The 17,789-nt window shown below is 36.3% G+C and overlaps 1 protein-coding gene and 1 pseudogene across 1 annotated transcript; both read left to right on the top strand.

Moving 5' to 3' along the window:
- Positions 1-3,708: 3,708 nt before the first annotated feature.
- Positions 3,709-3,808, top strand: LOC138807637 (U6 spliceosomal RNA; annotated as a pseudogene).
- Positions 3,809-8,637: 4,829 nt separating this feature from the next.
- LOC138807633 (protein lin-28 homolog A-like) lies at positions 8,638-9,266 on the top strand. Its single transcript, XM_069993407.1, has 2 exons — positions 8,638-8,769; positions 8,871-9,266. The coding sequence occupies exons 1-2, from the start codon at positions 8,638-8,640 to the stop codon at positions 9,264-9,266; spliced, it is 528 nt and encodes a 175-aa protein (XP_069849508.1).
- The last annotated feature ends 8,523 nt before the right edge of the window (positions 9,267-17,789 follow it).

Consider the following 17,789-nt stretch of genomic DNA (forward strand, 5'->3'; position numbering starts at 1 on the left):
TGATTGAACCAAAAATGCGTGGAGTACTTATTTTTGTGGGCACATTAGACACTAGAAGATTTCAAGGTAAAAGAAAAAAGAAAGAAATTATAGCTAAATATTTGTGATTACAGGTTCTTGGACTGGTTTTTTTGGAGACAAAGATTTGCATTAGTGTTGGTCTTCATTAACATAGTTGTTGGGTTTTCGTGGCAACCAAATGAAAAGGGGAAGTTTAATGGACTCGTTTGGACAAGTAAACAGCATGATAGAAAATAATGGCAAATAATATTTAATGAATTATTTTGAACAATTATTTTGCGAGAACGAAGAAGGAAAGATATAATTCAAAATCACTTGACTTTATTAAAAGTATGAAAATAGAGTAGTGAAGAGATTGAGAGAAAACAAAGAGGACTGCTTTCTCTCCAGTGGAGTAATAGGTTCTTGATCTTGTTTCTTCCATTCTGTCTTCACAAGCTATCCAGTGTGCCTCAGGACTCGAGTATCCAGTTCAGACAAAGAGCATTCGTAGAAGAAAATATTTGCAGTAGATATAGGTGATTTATAACCTTAGACAATCTATTTAAATCTGTTTAAAATTCTCCCCTACCCCAAACTGCCCTCTTTGAACAGCTTTGTTTGCTTTTCCAAAGACTGACCTTCATTAACTATTTAAAATTTTGAGAGGTCATATTCATACTCTCTAGAGATTGCTGTTTAGTTGTAATTTTTGTGTGTTTTTGTTTGTTGTTGTGTTTTTTAACTGAATTTCAAAAGGTTGTGCAAGTGTGTTACAATTAAACATGTCCATCTAATTGTCTAACGCTCCTGGATCAGAGTCACTCTTTCTATGAAGCTGATCCAACCCTTTCTCCAAGATTCATTGCAGATTTACCACTTCCTTTATTACATTTGTACATTGAGTATACTAGCTGTACTTGCACATTGTTCTATTTGTCATTCATTCTATTTCTATACTATTGATCCTCTCTGGTTTCAATTTCTGTTAAACTGCCTGTTAGTACTTTGAAAGGTTTATATACATTCCATGGAGTTTCAATCCCACATATACTTGAACTGATGTCAGCTTATATTTCCATAATTCATTCATGTGCAATAACAGTTTGCAAGACTGGAGATGTGAAGCACTTAGACATGATTTTATTCTCATTCATTTGGAAGATTAATCTTTAGTCAGCAAGAAAGTTTAAAAATGACTTAGAATGTATTCCTAACTACTAGTTTTTATAAATGGCTTTGTACAATGGTGTGTGATTATTTTATTTTACATAGGATAATATTTTCTACTACCTATAAGTTTTGGAAAAAGAAGAAAACTAATATTTACTAGTGTAGAGGAATATGATAGAAATAGAAGACAGATTTTATGTTTGTCGCATCTCTGATCAGTACCCATATGCAAGACCTAAAGTCATATTTCTTACTATGTTAGACAGATAGGGAAAACATAAAACAACACATGATAAGGCAACTCTTAGTGACTTTTTAAAATGTATGTTCTAATGTGATGAAATTTACTTTATTAGCTAATATTTGGGTTTGAATTATGGGAGGCTGATCTATATAACACATTTCTGGAAGGAACCTACTGAACAACACAAATGGTGGGGGTACTATTTCTACACTTTAATGAATGAATTTGGTTGGTATTATTGTTGGGTAAGTAAATCAACTCTATTGTAACTTGCTCCCTACACTTGAAAATCTTGTAATATCAGTATCATCTACTAGTCAAGTGTTATTTTGGCAAATGTGATTTTAAATAGTTTATTTGAAAATTAATATACTTTCAGGAGATTAAATTTAGGTTATCATTGGTTTGAGAATGACAACATTTTTATACTACAGAACCTAGTTTTCTGAAGTATCAGTGTTTTGAAACACTAAGGATCTTCTTAATGTTTTTCTAAATTATATTTGACCTCTAAATCAAGTTTAACTAGCCTTGGTAGACCAATTATGGATCTATAATTCCAGAAACTAATTTTTGGCCAACTTATGCTGCACTGAAATCTTTCATTACTCATTAGGAGAGGGGTATTAAAATAATATTGTTCATTTGTGATTGTGTTCATTCATATTGGCTGGTGATCTGTAAATTGAAAGTGAACTACAGTACTTTCTCTCATATTTTGTGATCTCATCGTTCATTTCAAGTTGCCTTGCATTTCACAGTTGATTACTGCTAATTCCTGTAAGGAATTGGGGCCTTGAAATATTATAGGACATGAGAAATTGAGATTAGTCTTCAATTACTTTCTGTTGGCATGTTGCATGGGCCTAGGTGAGAAGTCTTGCCCTTGTTATCTGATGATGCAGATAACTTGAACCTGGTATCCTTGGACCCGTGTGTCCTGCAGAAGAATAATAGCTTTTAGACATTATATCAGCACAATTTGGGTATAATCAGTAAGAATGCTTCAGAAATATGGAGAAAAACACTTTGGGACCAGCGAGTTAAAACAATAAACAGAGCATCAGAATATAATAAAATCCCTTATACATTAGCGGAAAACAATACTGTTATTTTACCATGTGAATTCAGAAGACCACAAAGACTTAAAAGGTATCACAAGTTTATACCGAAGACATTGCATTGATACTTTTTATATTCTAATATATATTCTAAACCTAATTATTTATATTCCAATTTATTTATGAGAATAATCGTCAATGTATTTGTCAAACTATCAATTCTAGTAAGATTCATCGTGTGAAATTTAAAATAAGTACATATAAATATAAAATATATAAGTATATATAATATAAAAATCGTTTTGCATTGTTCTGTTGTGGTTAGGGTATCAAAGGCAACTCTGTTTTAAAGTATTATTCCATTATCTCTACCTGTTTTAGGTAGAGTTAGACTTAAAGCTTTACCATTTGTTGATTTAGAGCCCAGAGGCAAGAGGAAACACTGTGATTAAAACATTACCAATTTAAGGCCTAATATCGAGGAGAAACGTATAGACTTCTCCAGAACCTATGGACATATTTGGTGATAGAAAGTCCGTAGTATAAGTTCCTGCCTGGTTGGATGATAGACATGCAAGGACAGTAGGTAATCATGCATATGAACAATTTTTTCACCTTCTTGGCTTTAGCTACTTTTGAAATGATAAGCATAATAAACAATTATATTTTGATAAAATACCTTCCATTCTGAACAATTCTGTCTGAACTGTTCATCTCTCTATGATCTCATGTCAGTAAGGTTAGTTTTGTTCCAGTGGACAATCTATGCTGTCAGGGTAAGATATTCTGATTGGTCTGTTCCTACATGGAAGAAGGGTAAAGGGTCAGCTAGACATTTGTCCCAGCAAGACCTCATTTGGGAAATTTTAATTTGCACAAGTTAAGAAGTAGCTCTTACACAAGGCTTACTTTGAATACATTAGCTCCACAAAGCTAACTCAGTTGATAAATAAATACTTGAAAAGCAATCACCTTTGGACTTAGCCGTAAAGGCTTCAAAGTATGTTCAAATTTAAAATGAAAACGACAAAATAGTCATTGACAAAAAATTGCAAATTTTAGCAATCTACCAACAATAGTTTTTTTTTTTCATTATACACAGAATTTTAGAGAAATAAGACCAATAGCATTTTTAGGAACAATAAGGGTTCCTTGTTATAAATAGTCAACCATGAATATATGCCTGTATAAAGATTGTATCATTACGTACTTAAATTTAGAGGATACTACATGTTTCAGCAGCAGGTCTACCCAAATGACAACAATACAGAGATTAACATGGCACTTGCAGAAGGATGATATATAAATTCGTGAAATATCCCATATTTTTCATTCTTCAAATGCAAGAAATGAAAAACAGTTATTAAAAAGTTGATTACAAAAATACAAGTGTAACAATACAAGTAATTCATAGAATTGAAGGTTAGTTTGACATCAGTATATTAAATCTTCACCTGAGAAAGGCCTTTACATATCATAATCGTTACAAAACTTGAAATTAGTTAACATTGCCATTTTATCCCAAAGAAATAAAATAAGACAAGGACCTAGGAAAAAAAGGAATCTTAAACTTTTTCTATATGGAATGCAATTTGAAAGGACACATTTATTAATAAACATATACATTATATAACAATGTAGAATTCAAAGTATTATATCTAGGAGCGAATTAAATAGATTATGGACATTATACAAACATAGATATACTTTTTTCAGAAAAGCACCATGAACATCTTTAGTTTCTATACTATTCATTTCAAAAGATGTTAAAATTATTTCTGATTTAAAAAAATCACAAACTCTGCAGAAATTATTATAAATGTATACAAACAACTCTTGAATACATTTTGACATCAAAGTCAGGCAATTCACTTGGAAGAACACCTGGGAATCCATGAATTTTTAAAGTAGGATATTGCTGTGGCTTTGTTTTGTGAAAAAAATTGTAGGGACACAAAGGATGGACTGGCATTTTTGAAATTTAAGAAAATTAACCAAACCATTACAACTTAGGAGAACAATCTGTACAGTCTTCCACAACTTCAAAGAGGTAGTAATACTTACCTATCCTTTTGGAAATACCAAATGCAGTTTCTTCCAAGTTGTTCTTCAGACCTGGTTTGATATAATGGTTCAACAGAAAGAGATACAGCATATAGTTGTTACTTCTATTCCCAGCAGCGAGATGCAAGGTGGTCAAGAGACCTTTAGATTGGGGATTGGTATTTGCATCATGATGAAGTAAGAAAGAAGCCACTCTGGTATTATTCCACATATAAGCACTGTGCAGGGGTGTCTAGCCATTCAGATTTATTGCATGAATATCTGCCTTGAGCTACCAATTCATGGACAATGTCTAAGTGTCCACTCTAGGCTTCTCGATGAAGAGGGTTATACTCATCCTCATTCCTAGTATTCATCTGGGTGGCCTTTTGGAATGTAGTCTCCACACCGTAGTAGGTTGAATAATTTCAGGATCCAAAAGAAATTTGATTGGATCCTACTCCAATTTTTTCTTGCAATTGATACCATTCCTCACTTTTTCATCTTACTTCCTGTCTTCGTCAGAATTGCCTAACGAGAGACTTTGAGTGCCACTGGGAATGAGATGTCCATGTTTTTCCCCAATAGATTACATTGGTTGAACTGGTCAGAAAAATCTGGTGAATTTTCTGCACATATTTATTCACCATGATTTATTTTATCTTTTTCCATTTTTACTACTCTAAATTATTCTAACTGGAGAGTAGGGAATTTATAGAGCAGAGGAAAAATTTTCCTCAATATTCAAAGGTACAGACTGAAAATGATGACCAGTGGTGTCTTCATGTGCAGCTTATTCTAGGAATGAGAAAATAGGAAACAATGCCTTCTATGTAAATGATTTGGGATATACCATGTTATAGTGTAAGAGAACTCACTATTTAACATATGGGCTTAAATAGCTTTCTAGTAGCTTTCTAATGTTGGTATTCAACATTCGATAAAATGTATAATGCAATAGTAAAATAGAAGTCCTTTGTATGACTACCTAAATTCTTCTTTTTTTTAAAAGACATTTGTTTTCATCCAAAAAAATATTCCTGTCTATTGTCTTCAGGTGATTTTGATGATTGAAGATGCTTAATGAGAAGTCAAAATGTATTAGTAGTCCTTTGCTATCAATTAAGTTTCACTTTTTCTTCTTGGAGGATATAATGATCAAAGAAAGCAATCAGCAACAATCGTTCAGAATCATGCTTCCAGTGCAAATGAATTACCAGTAAGTAATCCTCGATACCATTATCCACAAAGATTTGTCACAGATACAATCAGCCTGCCTTCTCTAGCTGCTTTCCTAGCCTGGACCTATTCCTTCATTGTACAGGAAAAGTGTGATTCAACTGATTTCAGTCAGATCTGTTAGTAGAATTATCAAGTATTTAGATTCTTTTTTTTAAACTTAGTTGTGGGGCCTGAACTCTGGGCCAGGGCACTGTCCTTTAGCTCTTCAAATCAAGGCAAGCGCTCTACCACTTGAGCCACAGAACCACTTCCGGATGGTTCTGTTTATGTGGTGCTGATTTGGGAAATGGCAGAGCAGAAAGTGAAATGATGCAACCATAAATATAAAAACAAAATAAATTAGGATAATTATGGAGCAATCATATTGTCTATGAGAACCATGAAAGAGAGAGAAGAAAAGAGACACAGATGTGCAATGACCTAGCTAGCCACAAAATCCATGCTTCTAATCAATTGACAGAGCAAACAATTTTTTTAGTTTTTAAAAGAAATGGAAATAGAATATATGTATTTACTTGAAATTAGTAAAAACATTTTTAGTAGCCTACATAAAGAGTCAGAGATTTGACCAAATTACAGACAAGAATCTTAAACCTTGGGCTGGGATGGTCGCTCAGTGGTAGAGTGCTTGCCTTGCAGCTTACTACAGTGGGGAGACTACTTTCCAAAAAGGCCACTCATATGAATAATAGGGATGAGGATGAGTAAACCCCTCTTTATTGGGAAGCCTAAAGTGGACACCTGGACATTGTCCATGAGTTGGTAGCTCAAGGCAGATATTCATGCAATAACTGTGCATGGCTGGAAACCCCTGCACAGTGCTTATATGTGGAATATATTGCAACAGCACACAGACACACAAACACACACACAAACATCATCATCATCATCATCATCATCAGATTTCTTAAGTATTTTTTGTGTATGGTCTTAAGAATAAATTTACATTACTAACTTGAATTTCTGACAGGACAATATCATCACTGTACATCTTCGTTGTATGCTCTCAGTTTTAAATTACTATCTAAGTATGTGCATTAGATAAGTATAGGAAAAAGTAGGAGCCACACCGGTGGCTTAGGTCTTTAATCTTAGCTAATCAGAAAGATGAAATCTGATGATTGTGCTTTGAAACCAGACCAAGAAAAAAAAGGTCCATTAGATTCTGATTTGAAAGTAACCACAAAAGCTTGAAATGGAGCATAGTATAAGCATTAAAATGCTAGCCTTGAGAAAACTAAAACAAAAAAAATAAATTCTGGAACACAGTCAGGCCCTGAGTTCAAGCTCTAGTATTAGCACCAAACTAATAAATGAATGAATGAATGAATGAATTAACTAAAAATAAATTAAGTGGTCAAATGTGGAGAGGCAGGTAAAATGTGACACTGGATTATGTATTATTAGGTAAAATGTGGACACTGGATTATGTATTATTTTGTAATAAGGCAAATTATCATTTTTCCTAATCACTAATATTTTATTTGAACTTTTTTATACAATAAATCCTGAATTTGGCATACATGTATATGTGTTTGTACATGTGCGCACATGTGTGTTTATGTGCGTGAGTGTGTGTGTTTGCAATGTTGCTTGCCAATGTGGACAGAGTGAGGCTGAAAAGAGCTGTGTTGAAATGTTATTTATCAGTGCTCCATCCTGTCATTTCAGTGGAACCACCCTTCTGTACATTTCATTTGTCAAATAATAACATCACCATAATCAAAGCATTTACACCATTAAGTTAGATAAAATAGATCACTTTCAGTTCTTAGTATATATTAGGCAAGAAGATACACATATAATTAGGTAGTGAGTTATTGCTGTAAGATGACTGTCAGTACAAAATATGTATTTGACCTCTTAAATTGGATATACTTTTAAGATATACTCCTGAAGTGATTTTGACCAACTCGACCAAGCAGGTATTACTCTCTGGTTATTCCTGTGAAACTCAAGGTGGATAAACACTTTCCAGATTTCTTTTGAAAAAAACATTCTTGGTAAGATCATATCTATTCACACTAAGATAAAAACCCCGTATTTTTTAGGTTTTAATATCCCATCATATTGACTGAAAATCAGTATTGTGGATATGTTTGTTAAATATACATTGCAAAAACAAACAAAAACATGTGTCACCTCCAGATTGTGGATGCATTTGAAGTTGTTTTGTACATACAAATGTTTCTTCATTAATTGTTCTTTTGTGGGAGTAACTATCGCAACATTAACAAATAAGGCTTTTTGAATATCTTTTCCAATATAAATAACATCCCAGAGCGAGTCTTGCAATTTCTGACACCCCTTTGAATATTTTAGTGTTATTTCAATTCATTGACTATACAGCTAAAAACATTTCTGAAATAAACATTGTTAAAATCTGAAAATGTAAATGGGTATACAGGCTTTTTATGCATCATTTTATGAAAAGCCAGTTTTTATGAAACTAAAAGATATAGAATAAAAGAATGGAAGTGAATTGGGTGAGCTAATTATTAGTATAATTTTGTTTTCTATTAGCCCAGTCCTTTGAATGTACATGATGAAGTTAAATTATGTGCTTTCTGACACTTTGCTTCAGTTATTTTTAGAATCTTTGTAGTTATAAGAGTGAATTTGTAGTGTAAATAAATGTCTTTGAATATAATTAGGATTAATCTTTTGTTTTGTGTCCTACTCCCCCAAAATGAGTTATTTTCAAGTGTTAATAGTTTATAATTGAATCTTCAGTATCATAAGAAAATTTGAAAAAAAGGATTGTGCGGAGAAGGTGTAGCTGCCTCTACTCCGAACCTCCCCTTTGCCTCCGCACTTCTCTGGGGCCAGCAGCCACCGACCAGAGGCCTGGGACCGCGGGCTCAGCCAACGACCATGGGGTTGGTGTCCAACCAGCAGTTGGCAGGTGGCTGTGCCAAGGGGGAGGAGAAGGCGCCCAAGGAGGCACCATCGGATGCCGCTCAGGCGGCCGAGGAGCCTCAGCTGCTGCACTGGGCTGCTGCATCTGTAAGTGGTTCAACATGCATGGGGTTTGGCTTCCTATCCATGACAGCCCACCCCAGGGTCTCTCTCTACCTCCTAGTGGACGTCTTTGTGCACCATGTAAGCTGCACTTGGAGGGCTTCTGGAGCCTGAGGGAGGGAGAGGCTGTGGAGTTTAACTTTAAAAAGTATGCCAAAGGCCTAGAATCCATCCGAGTCACTGGGCCCAGTGGGGTGTTCTGTATTGGGAATGAGAAGTGGCCAAAGGGGAAGAACATGCAGAAGCACAGATCCAAAGGAGACAGGTGCTACAACTGTGGTGGTCTAGACCATCATGCCAAGGAATGCAAGCAGCCACCACAGCCCAAGAAGTGCCACTTCTGCCAAAGCATCAACCACATGGTGGCCTCCTGTCCACTGAAGGCTCAGCAGATCCCCAGTTCCCAGGGAAAACCTGCCTACTTTAGGGAAGAAGAAGAAAAGATCCATAGCCTTGCCCTGCTCCCCAAGGCCCAAAAGTGAGCCACCAGAGCCGAGGGCGGCTACTCTTGCTAGCAGGAAGTTTCAAGGAGCTGGCATCAATTGGCAAAGTGGAGAAAGTGGGGATATGGGGTTGGTTGGCGAGTAGCTGGCACTTCCATATGTCTCAGGCCAGGATGTCCCAGCATTACCCCATCTTCTCTTTTGATGAGGGGAAGGGGTGATGCATAGGAATCCCATCATGGTCTATCCCAATTCAAGTGAGGGGCTTTGGGGCAACCACTTTTGAAACCTGCGTACTTTATATGATAAGCTTCACCTGCCCTACATGCTTCCCCTCCCAGCCCCCCAGCCTCCAGCTTGTAAAAGTGACCCAGATTGGCAAGTTGTTCCTTTAAAGAAGGATGTGTCCTATTTCTCTTCCCAGGGTGTGAAACAATTAAGCACAAGACCAGCAGATCCATGGGCCCAAATCCCCAAAGTGTAGTACCCCGGGTAGGAGGACCCATCAGGAGCAAGGCAGGGTTGTTTTGTTTTGTTTTGTTTTTTGCCTGTCCACCATCTCCTCCCCTGCACATCTTGTTTCCTCATCACCCTATCTTGAGCCTTAGTGCTGGGAGAGCTGGTCCAGGAATTGGATTGTGATGACAGGCAACATGGGTGACTAGGGAATGGCTGCAAACCTGCTGCTCTGAGCTTCTCCCCGCTCCCGCCCCCATTTCTGGGCCAATGTGATTGTAATTTACTTGTTCCCTTGGATAACTGCACTTTGGGTCCCGGCTTTCTCCAGTATGCCAAGCCTGCAGTATCTGTGCGAATGACATATCTTGTGCATTTTAATTTTTTTCTTATTATAAATATTCTGGTTTTGTATTTTTATAGATTTTAATCTTAAGGCCCTCCTTCCTGCACTGTGTTCTCAGGTACATGAGCAATCTCAGGGATAAATGGGCAAAAGCTCCAGGTCGGCATAGCAGGAAGAGTTTGTTGTTTCTATCACCATGGAGAGCAACCATTTGGAGTGCATAGCCTATTGAACTACTTCATTTTTGCCAGTTAGAGCTGGCTTTTCTGCCATAGAGTCCTCTTGAAACCCCCTCAACCCTTGGAAATGTTTCATGGGAGACTAGGCTTTTAATTGGGTTGCCCCATGACTTGTTCTCCTTCTGCTGGAAGAATGGAAATTAGTCTAAACAGGAAACGGTGGTGCAGACAAGGTAGAAGACGCCCAAAGAGGAAGCCAAGGTTAGTAATGATTGTCTAATCCTATGGCTATGCGATTTGTTTTCTTTCCATATACCACATCTATCCTTCACTAGGTTAGCCTGGGATTACTGTGCAAGTAACTGTATATGAATTTTTTTTCCTCTAAGAAATGGGAATTGATATGTTTGGCTTTTAAGACCACAGATTTGTGTCCACCTTGTACTAGCCATGCAGGGATGGATCTATAAAAAGCAAGGACCAAAATCCTCAGTCTTGGCTTCCAGGGAAAACCATAAGTGAAGGCCTCTCTCTGGAGCGCGTGTCCTGCCCTGCTGCATAATTGTTCATAGTGTTGTTAGCTAAAGGAGAAAAAGGAGGTTTCGTTTACATGCTGTGAGTCACCGCAAACCTACCTCATGTGTTGAAACGGGACAAATGCAATAGAATGCATTGGGTGATGTGTGTCTGATCCTAGTTTCTTGTCTCCCCACAAATGCTGCCGCCCTCTAGTTAATTGTATTTGTCTAGGCTCTGTAGGACTTTACAGAGTTTCTGAGTTGGTCATTGGCTAGGTGGCCTAGTTTGTGTAAATAATAATGTGTGGGTCTTTTCTCCATGTTCTTTTGGGGGTTTTATTGTTTACAAACTTCTTTTAGAATTGAGAAAATTAACCAAAGCATCTTTGACAGAAGGTTCTGCACTAGACAAAAGGATCTGAAGCTAAGTTGGCGGACCTTCTAAAGTGAGGATCTTGAACCAGTTATTCTTTTGTTCCCTCACTTCCCCTATTTCCCATTTTGGACAAGAACTTCATTGGTAAAAATAATAATAAGTCCCTATCCTCTACCCTTTTCTCCCTCAAAAGAAAACCTACATGCCCGTACACAGATGACTCTTGGAATGTCTCTTCAACTTTTATGTGACTTATGCAAAGATTCTGAAGATGCTAGGGCTCCAAACTCTCCACCCCCCCCCCACACACCCACCTTGTTCCCAACCTGAAGCCATGTTTTTTATACGTAATTCTCATCAAATATGACATTTGTGACCAAACCTGTTTGTTCTGTAATACTAGAGAAAATCAATGTGGCTTTCCATGTAGAAAGTGGGGTCAGGAGACCAGGAAAGGGAATATGAATATATGTTCAAGTCACTCAGGAACTTGTAAACAGGTGCAAGAAAAGTTATGTCAAAGTGACCACAAGATTGTTTAATGGAAGACGGACGAATGTAACGCCATGTTTACTGCTAGAAACCAAAGCTTTGTGAGAAAACTTGAATTTATGGGGAGGGAGGATGGGAAAGTGTGTACTTGTCTGTCCTTTCTCTGATCCCTGAAGACTAAATCTCCCTTGGGCTTTTATGATACCAGTACTGGGGTGTTTTATTTCATGATTGATTTGTGCTGTACCCGAGTACTTCCTTTCCCCCTTTCTAATCATTTTTTTTACCACATACTGACTCTTCCTTTACCTTTCTTTTCCTGGGAAAATACAATAAATAAATAAATATATAAATATTAAAAAAAAGAAATTTTGAAAAAATGTAGTAGTATTGATGTCTTTTTTAGGGAGTGGAGTCTGGTAGTGGGGCCTGAACTCTGGGCCTGGGCGCTAGCTAGCAAGATCAATAGAAAGCCCACCGATTGGGAGAAGATTTTTACTAGCCATACAACGGACAAGGGTCTCATATCTAAAATATACTTGGAACTCAAAAAATTAAACCACCCAACAACAAATCCTCAAAGAAACAACTGCCCAATAAATAAGTGGGTGAAAGACTTAAAGAGAAGCTTCTCTGAAGAAGAAGGATGGCCAATAGACACATGAAGAAATGTTCAACATCCCTAGCCATAAAAGAAATGCAAATCAAAACAACATTGAGATATCACCTCACTCCAGTTAGAACAGCAAAAATCAAGAACTCTAACAACAACAGATGCTGGAGGGGATGTGGACAGAAAGGAACCTTACTTCATTGTTGGTGGGAATGAAAACTTGTTCAACCACTTTGGAAAACAGTATGGAGGTTCCTCAAAAGACTTCACATAGATCTCCCCTATGATCCAGCAATCCCACTTTTGGGCATTTACCCAAATGTTTACAAACAAGACCACACTAAAGCTACCAGCACAACTATGTTTATTGCAGCATTATTTACCATAGCTAAGATATGGAACCAACCCAGATGCCCCTCAGTAGATGAATGGATCAAGAAAATGTGGTATATATACACAATGGAATTCTATGCCTCCATCAGAAAGAATGACATTTCCCCATTTGTTAGGAAATGGAAAGGCTTGGAAAAAATAATATTAAGTGAAGTAAGCCAGGCCCAAAGAAGCATAGGTCCCATGGTTTCCCTTATTTGCAATATCTAGTATAGGTATGAGTTAAGCAGAAAAGGTCAGATAATGTGATGTTAGGAAAATGAACCCTTAAATATGTATTTTAATGTTTTCGTTTCTTTCATGCATATGTTTCTAAGATTATTTCTTTGTTGCTTTGTATGTCCCTCCCCCACAGTGTAACCCCCGCTTTCACTATATTTGATGTCAGTATAACATGTGGAGGAGATGGGGGCAAATAAGTCGTTTAAGGATTCAGGTGGACCTGTTGCAACAATGAGAAGTACAAAATGTCATGTCAAAACCAGCTTTGCAATGTCGGTGGGGGGGGGAGGGGGGTATAATTGGGTGGGGGGAGGGGGGAGGCTGGGAAGGGAGGTGAAGGGTAAACAAAGGAGGAGGCTGCAATGCTTGGTAAGAAATGTATGCATTATCCTGCCCATGTAATTGTAGCCCCTCTGTACAGTATGTTCTCAAATAAAATAAAATAATATTATAAAAAAAAAACTTTTCAGCTCAAGGCTAGCTCTCTTCCACTTAAGCCACAGCGTCACTTCCAGCTTTTTTCTTATTGCTTATGTGGTGCTGAGGAATCAAACCCAGTGCCTCATGCATGCACGGCAAGCGCTCTACCACTGAGCCACCTTCCAACCCTTTATGTCTTTTTAAACCAATTCTATTCAGAAGTTGGAAAAGCTTTAATTCATGCTTAGGTCTTGGTGTTTATGATTTTTTATCCTCTCATTCCTAACATTAATGATAGGACAGTCTGCATTTTTGGGTATGTGAAAGGTAAAATATTTATCTGGGGTCAAAGGTGATTTTTATATCAGTCTTGCTTTAATAGCATTTTAAAGTAGTACCTTTCTCGCAAAATGTTGGGTATAAAAAGCAATCAAAAAACTTCTAATAGTAAACAATTTAGGTGTGCTACAATGTGGAAATGATTGGTATATAAGACCTGCAGACTGTTGCCATCAGGAATTAGGGAGGTCATTCTTTCAGTAAGACAGTGTTAAACAGAGATAGGGTCCCCAGGCAGTGCAGTGTTGAGTGAAGGGATAGAATATGATTTCTGCTATTTTGACCTAGAAATCAAGAATGTTGTATTTTAGTCTCTAGATAGTGCTAGATGGTGGAAATGATCTAATTCACCCAGCTATAGATTGAGAAATAAGTCCACTAAACTTTTGGCTTGGGTTCTGTTCTCAAGCCTCCTAAGTAGTTAAGAGTATGCATGGGATCCCCTAGTGTCAAGCAGAAAGAGTATGTTTTTTAAAGCAACTAGACATAAATATGACTTAGGCTTGTGAATACCTCAGGAAAAGAATAAAAGAGCAGTGAACTATAGAGAACAGCAGACTTTAACTAGCTACTCAGAAGCTGAATAAGCTTAGCTAGCTACTCGCGAGTCTGAGATCTGAAGACCACTGTTCAAAGCCAGTCCCATCATGAAAATACAAGTCATTATCTAAAAACAAACAAACAAAAAAAAAAAACACAGAAGTGTAGTAGTTGCTGAAAGTGGTAGACCACTATCCTTGGGCACAGAAGCTTAGGAATAGTTCCCAGGGACTAACAAGCCTCAAGAATGATGAATGCATACATGAGTACATGCACATGTGCTTGTGCATAATCACACATGCATGCACACATACACAAACACAAATGAGTATTTCAATGTGAAGTTCTTTATTTTTTTTTACCTTGCTATACTTTATTTCCCTCTATTAGTTCACAGATTAAAAAAAAAAAGCTAAGGAACTATTTACATAAAACTCATCATGTTTCTCTAAAATCTGCTCGCTTTTTGGAAGCCTGTTTTTGTTTGACCCAAAAGTAAGTTATCCAGGAAGTCAATTCATCACTATTAAGTCTGTAGTATTAGATGATAGTTTACGTTACTCCTAGCAATATGATTTTGTGAAATCCTACATCAAGGAACATATTTCTTGCCCTAGAAGAGAAACCTCTCTCAAACAATTAATAATAGCTTTTTCTCCTCCTGGCATTCATCTGTAGTTTAATATTATTCATATATTTCATGATCTGTCTGTGTATGCCAAAGGCTGACGTGAAAATAAAAACACCCTTCTCAGCACTTAGCATGTGTTTACCATTCATTGATATGAAGGTGTTTAAATGTTACTGAAATTGCTTTGGAATAAATAATGTTCACCCTGACTATCTTGAGAAAAAAGAATTGGTTTCTCAGCACTTTAGGTAAGAACTTGAGGGAAAGAAACAAAAGGAAAAGTGAAGAACAACTCAACAAATAGATTCAAATGAAACAAAACAACCCAAGTAAACACTAATTAATTCAGTACTCAAGAACCTGCAGGAAATGAAAGATTAAAAAAAATCAGCTATGACAAGCTTACAAAATCCTGACTACATGGGAGTGCACTGTTGTGAGGATAGTGGCTAAAGCCCATACTGAACAGAAAGTTCTGTACACAATGTCATGCACCTGTTATTCTTAATTCCAGGAAGAATAACATCAAGTAGACGGAGGCCAAGATCATACACAAGTAGGAAGTCAGTTTCTAGCTGAAAAATAATCAGGATAACTTAGGGCTGGGTCATGACAAAGTGGTAAGAACACCCATTTAAGTGGCACAAAACACTCAATTCAAACTCTAATATTAGGGGTAATAAAGAAAAAAAAAACTATGATTTTAAATAATTAGAACGATTGTAACACTTGAGTATTTGAGTGGAGAAAAAACTATGAGAGAGATAGAATGAACCTACGTTCCAATGTTTCTACTTTAGTGATAATGTTTAGTGGTACTTCAGACAAAACAGAGTTACATTGCAAATGAGCACGGATGTACATTTGGGTGATGGAAATACTCTACTTACACAGGTGTAAATTAAATAGATTTTTGGGGGTAGAATGTAGTTCTTGAACTAAGAGCCTGGGTGATGTCCCTGAGCTTTTTCTCTCAAGAATACCACTCTAATACTTTGACCCACAGTTCCAATTCTGATTTTCTGTTGGTTACTTGGAGATAAGAGGCTCATGGACTTTCCTGCCCAGGATGGCTTCAAACCACGATCGTCAGATCTCAGCCTCCTGAGTAACCAGGATTCCAGGCATGAGCTGTCGATGTTTTTAATAATTTAGTAAATTGTATAGTTACAGAAGTTATAAATTATCATTGTAACCTATGTAATATATGTGTGTATGTTTAGATCATTGCATAGATAGAAATATTTCAACATATTTCTGCATCTACAGTAGATTTACGAAATCATCCTTCATTATAAAATAAAATGGAATCAAAAGTTAATAAGGACCAAAACAAAGAGAATTGTTACACGTTTCTTTTTGTTGAATGCAATATGAATTGTGAGAATCAGTTTGGGAAAACCATCTCTACTTTAGCAAAAGGAATAACTGCTATTAATTCCAATCCATCTATTTGCCCATATTGTGCATCCTCACACATGAGTGTCAAAATCAAACCATACTTTTTGCCTTTGTATTTAACTCACTTGTTATAATTTAGGCGGTAAATGAAGTAATCAGATAAAGATTAAAATAATAGTAAGCGAGGCTATGAACTAGAGCTGAAAATGATTTTAAATATGCTAATAGCTAATTAAAATGCATATTTCTTAATTTCACTCTGTTATGTCTCTCATTCCCACAATAGGAAAATACATAGAAGGTTCTCACTAAATTATATGTACAATTATTAAAAATGTATTGAAAGAATATGGACACTGTGTGGTTTTAGCTTATTGAGACCTATATGGGGTAGTGTGTTTTTGAAGACTTGCAAAACGTTGTGATGGAGATGAAGGGAAGGATGTGCTTATTCTGGACAACAGGTTAGAGGATTGCTCCCAGAAAGATATTTATGAATTCTTCCAAAAGATTACAGTAAAATCACTTTCACAACCATGTTCACTATTGCACTATTCACCGTAGCCAAGTTATAGAAACAGCCCAGATGCCCTTTGGCGGAGCGATGGTTGGCAAAAGTGTGTCATATATACATAAGAGAATTGTACCTATCCATTATGAAGACTGTTACATTATTTGCAATGAAATGGATAGATCTAAAAATATGTTAAGTAAACTAAATCAGAGCCAGACACACAAAGGACCCATGTTCTTTCTCATATTGAAGCTAGAACTTTATACAAGTTTACACAGCAATATTAACCAAATCATGCTATTTGCAGAGGAGTATTTAAATGATGTCATTTCTATATGAAATTGAACTTTTAATCCAACAAAATGAATACTGGGAAACTATCACTTGGAAGAAGTTAGGGGAAGTCAAAGGGAAGGAATAAAGAGAGTTATGGAGGAAGAAAGTGAAGACATAATATTCAATACAGATAGTATGAAACTAGAAAAAAATAACGTGTGGTGAGGTTTTAAAGGGTAGGGAAAAGTTATATAACGATCCATTATACATAGAAACATGATTTATTGAATGGAAATTCCCTTGTACAACTAGTTAAGATAATATAAATATAATTAAAAACAATGGAGATCTTAAACTGTGTTCTCTTAAACCATGAAACAATTTAATAGTTTCCTCCTCTGAAATTTTCTTTTCAAGTATTTCCCTTATAGTGACAGAAAAATGATCAATGCAATGAATATCAATACATCATATACTACATCATAAAGAGACACAATATAAAATCAGAGTAAAAATGTTAGAATTCATCACATGATAAAATAACAGGTAGAATTTGCCAAATGCTAATTGATTGTTTTCCAAGACTTTACCTGTGGCATCTAATTTATCCTCACAATAATTGTATAAAGTGGAACTACTTACGTTTTTAATCCTCAGATTATGATATTGAAGTCTTCAGAGTTGTAATTACTAGTACAACATTGCACACATGGTAAGTGTTAGCCTGAGGTCCATCTCCGACTATATCAATTAACCTAATTCTATTTTATGACTAAAATACCAGCACTAGTCTACAAATTCGAGGAAAAATTCCCTGCAGATCCAGGCCAGTCAAGGAAGCAAGCT

Source organism: Dipodomys merriami, unplaced genomic scaffold, assembly GCF_024711535.1.
Source record: "Dipodomys merriami isolate MVZ:Mamm:240054 unplaced genomic scaffold, mDipMer1.0.p SCAF_424, whole genome shotgun sequence".
In the NCBI taxonomy this organism is placed as follows: domain Eukaryota; kingdom Metazoa; phylum Chordata; class Mammalia; order Rodentia; family Heteromyidae; genus Dipodomys; species Dipodomys merriami.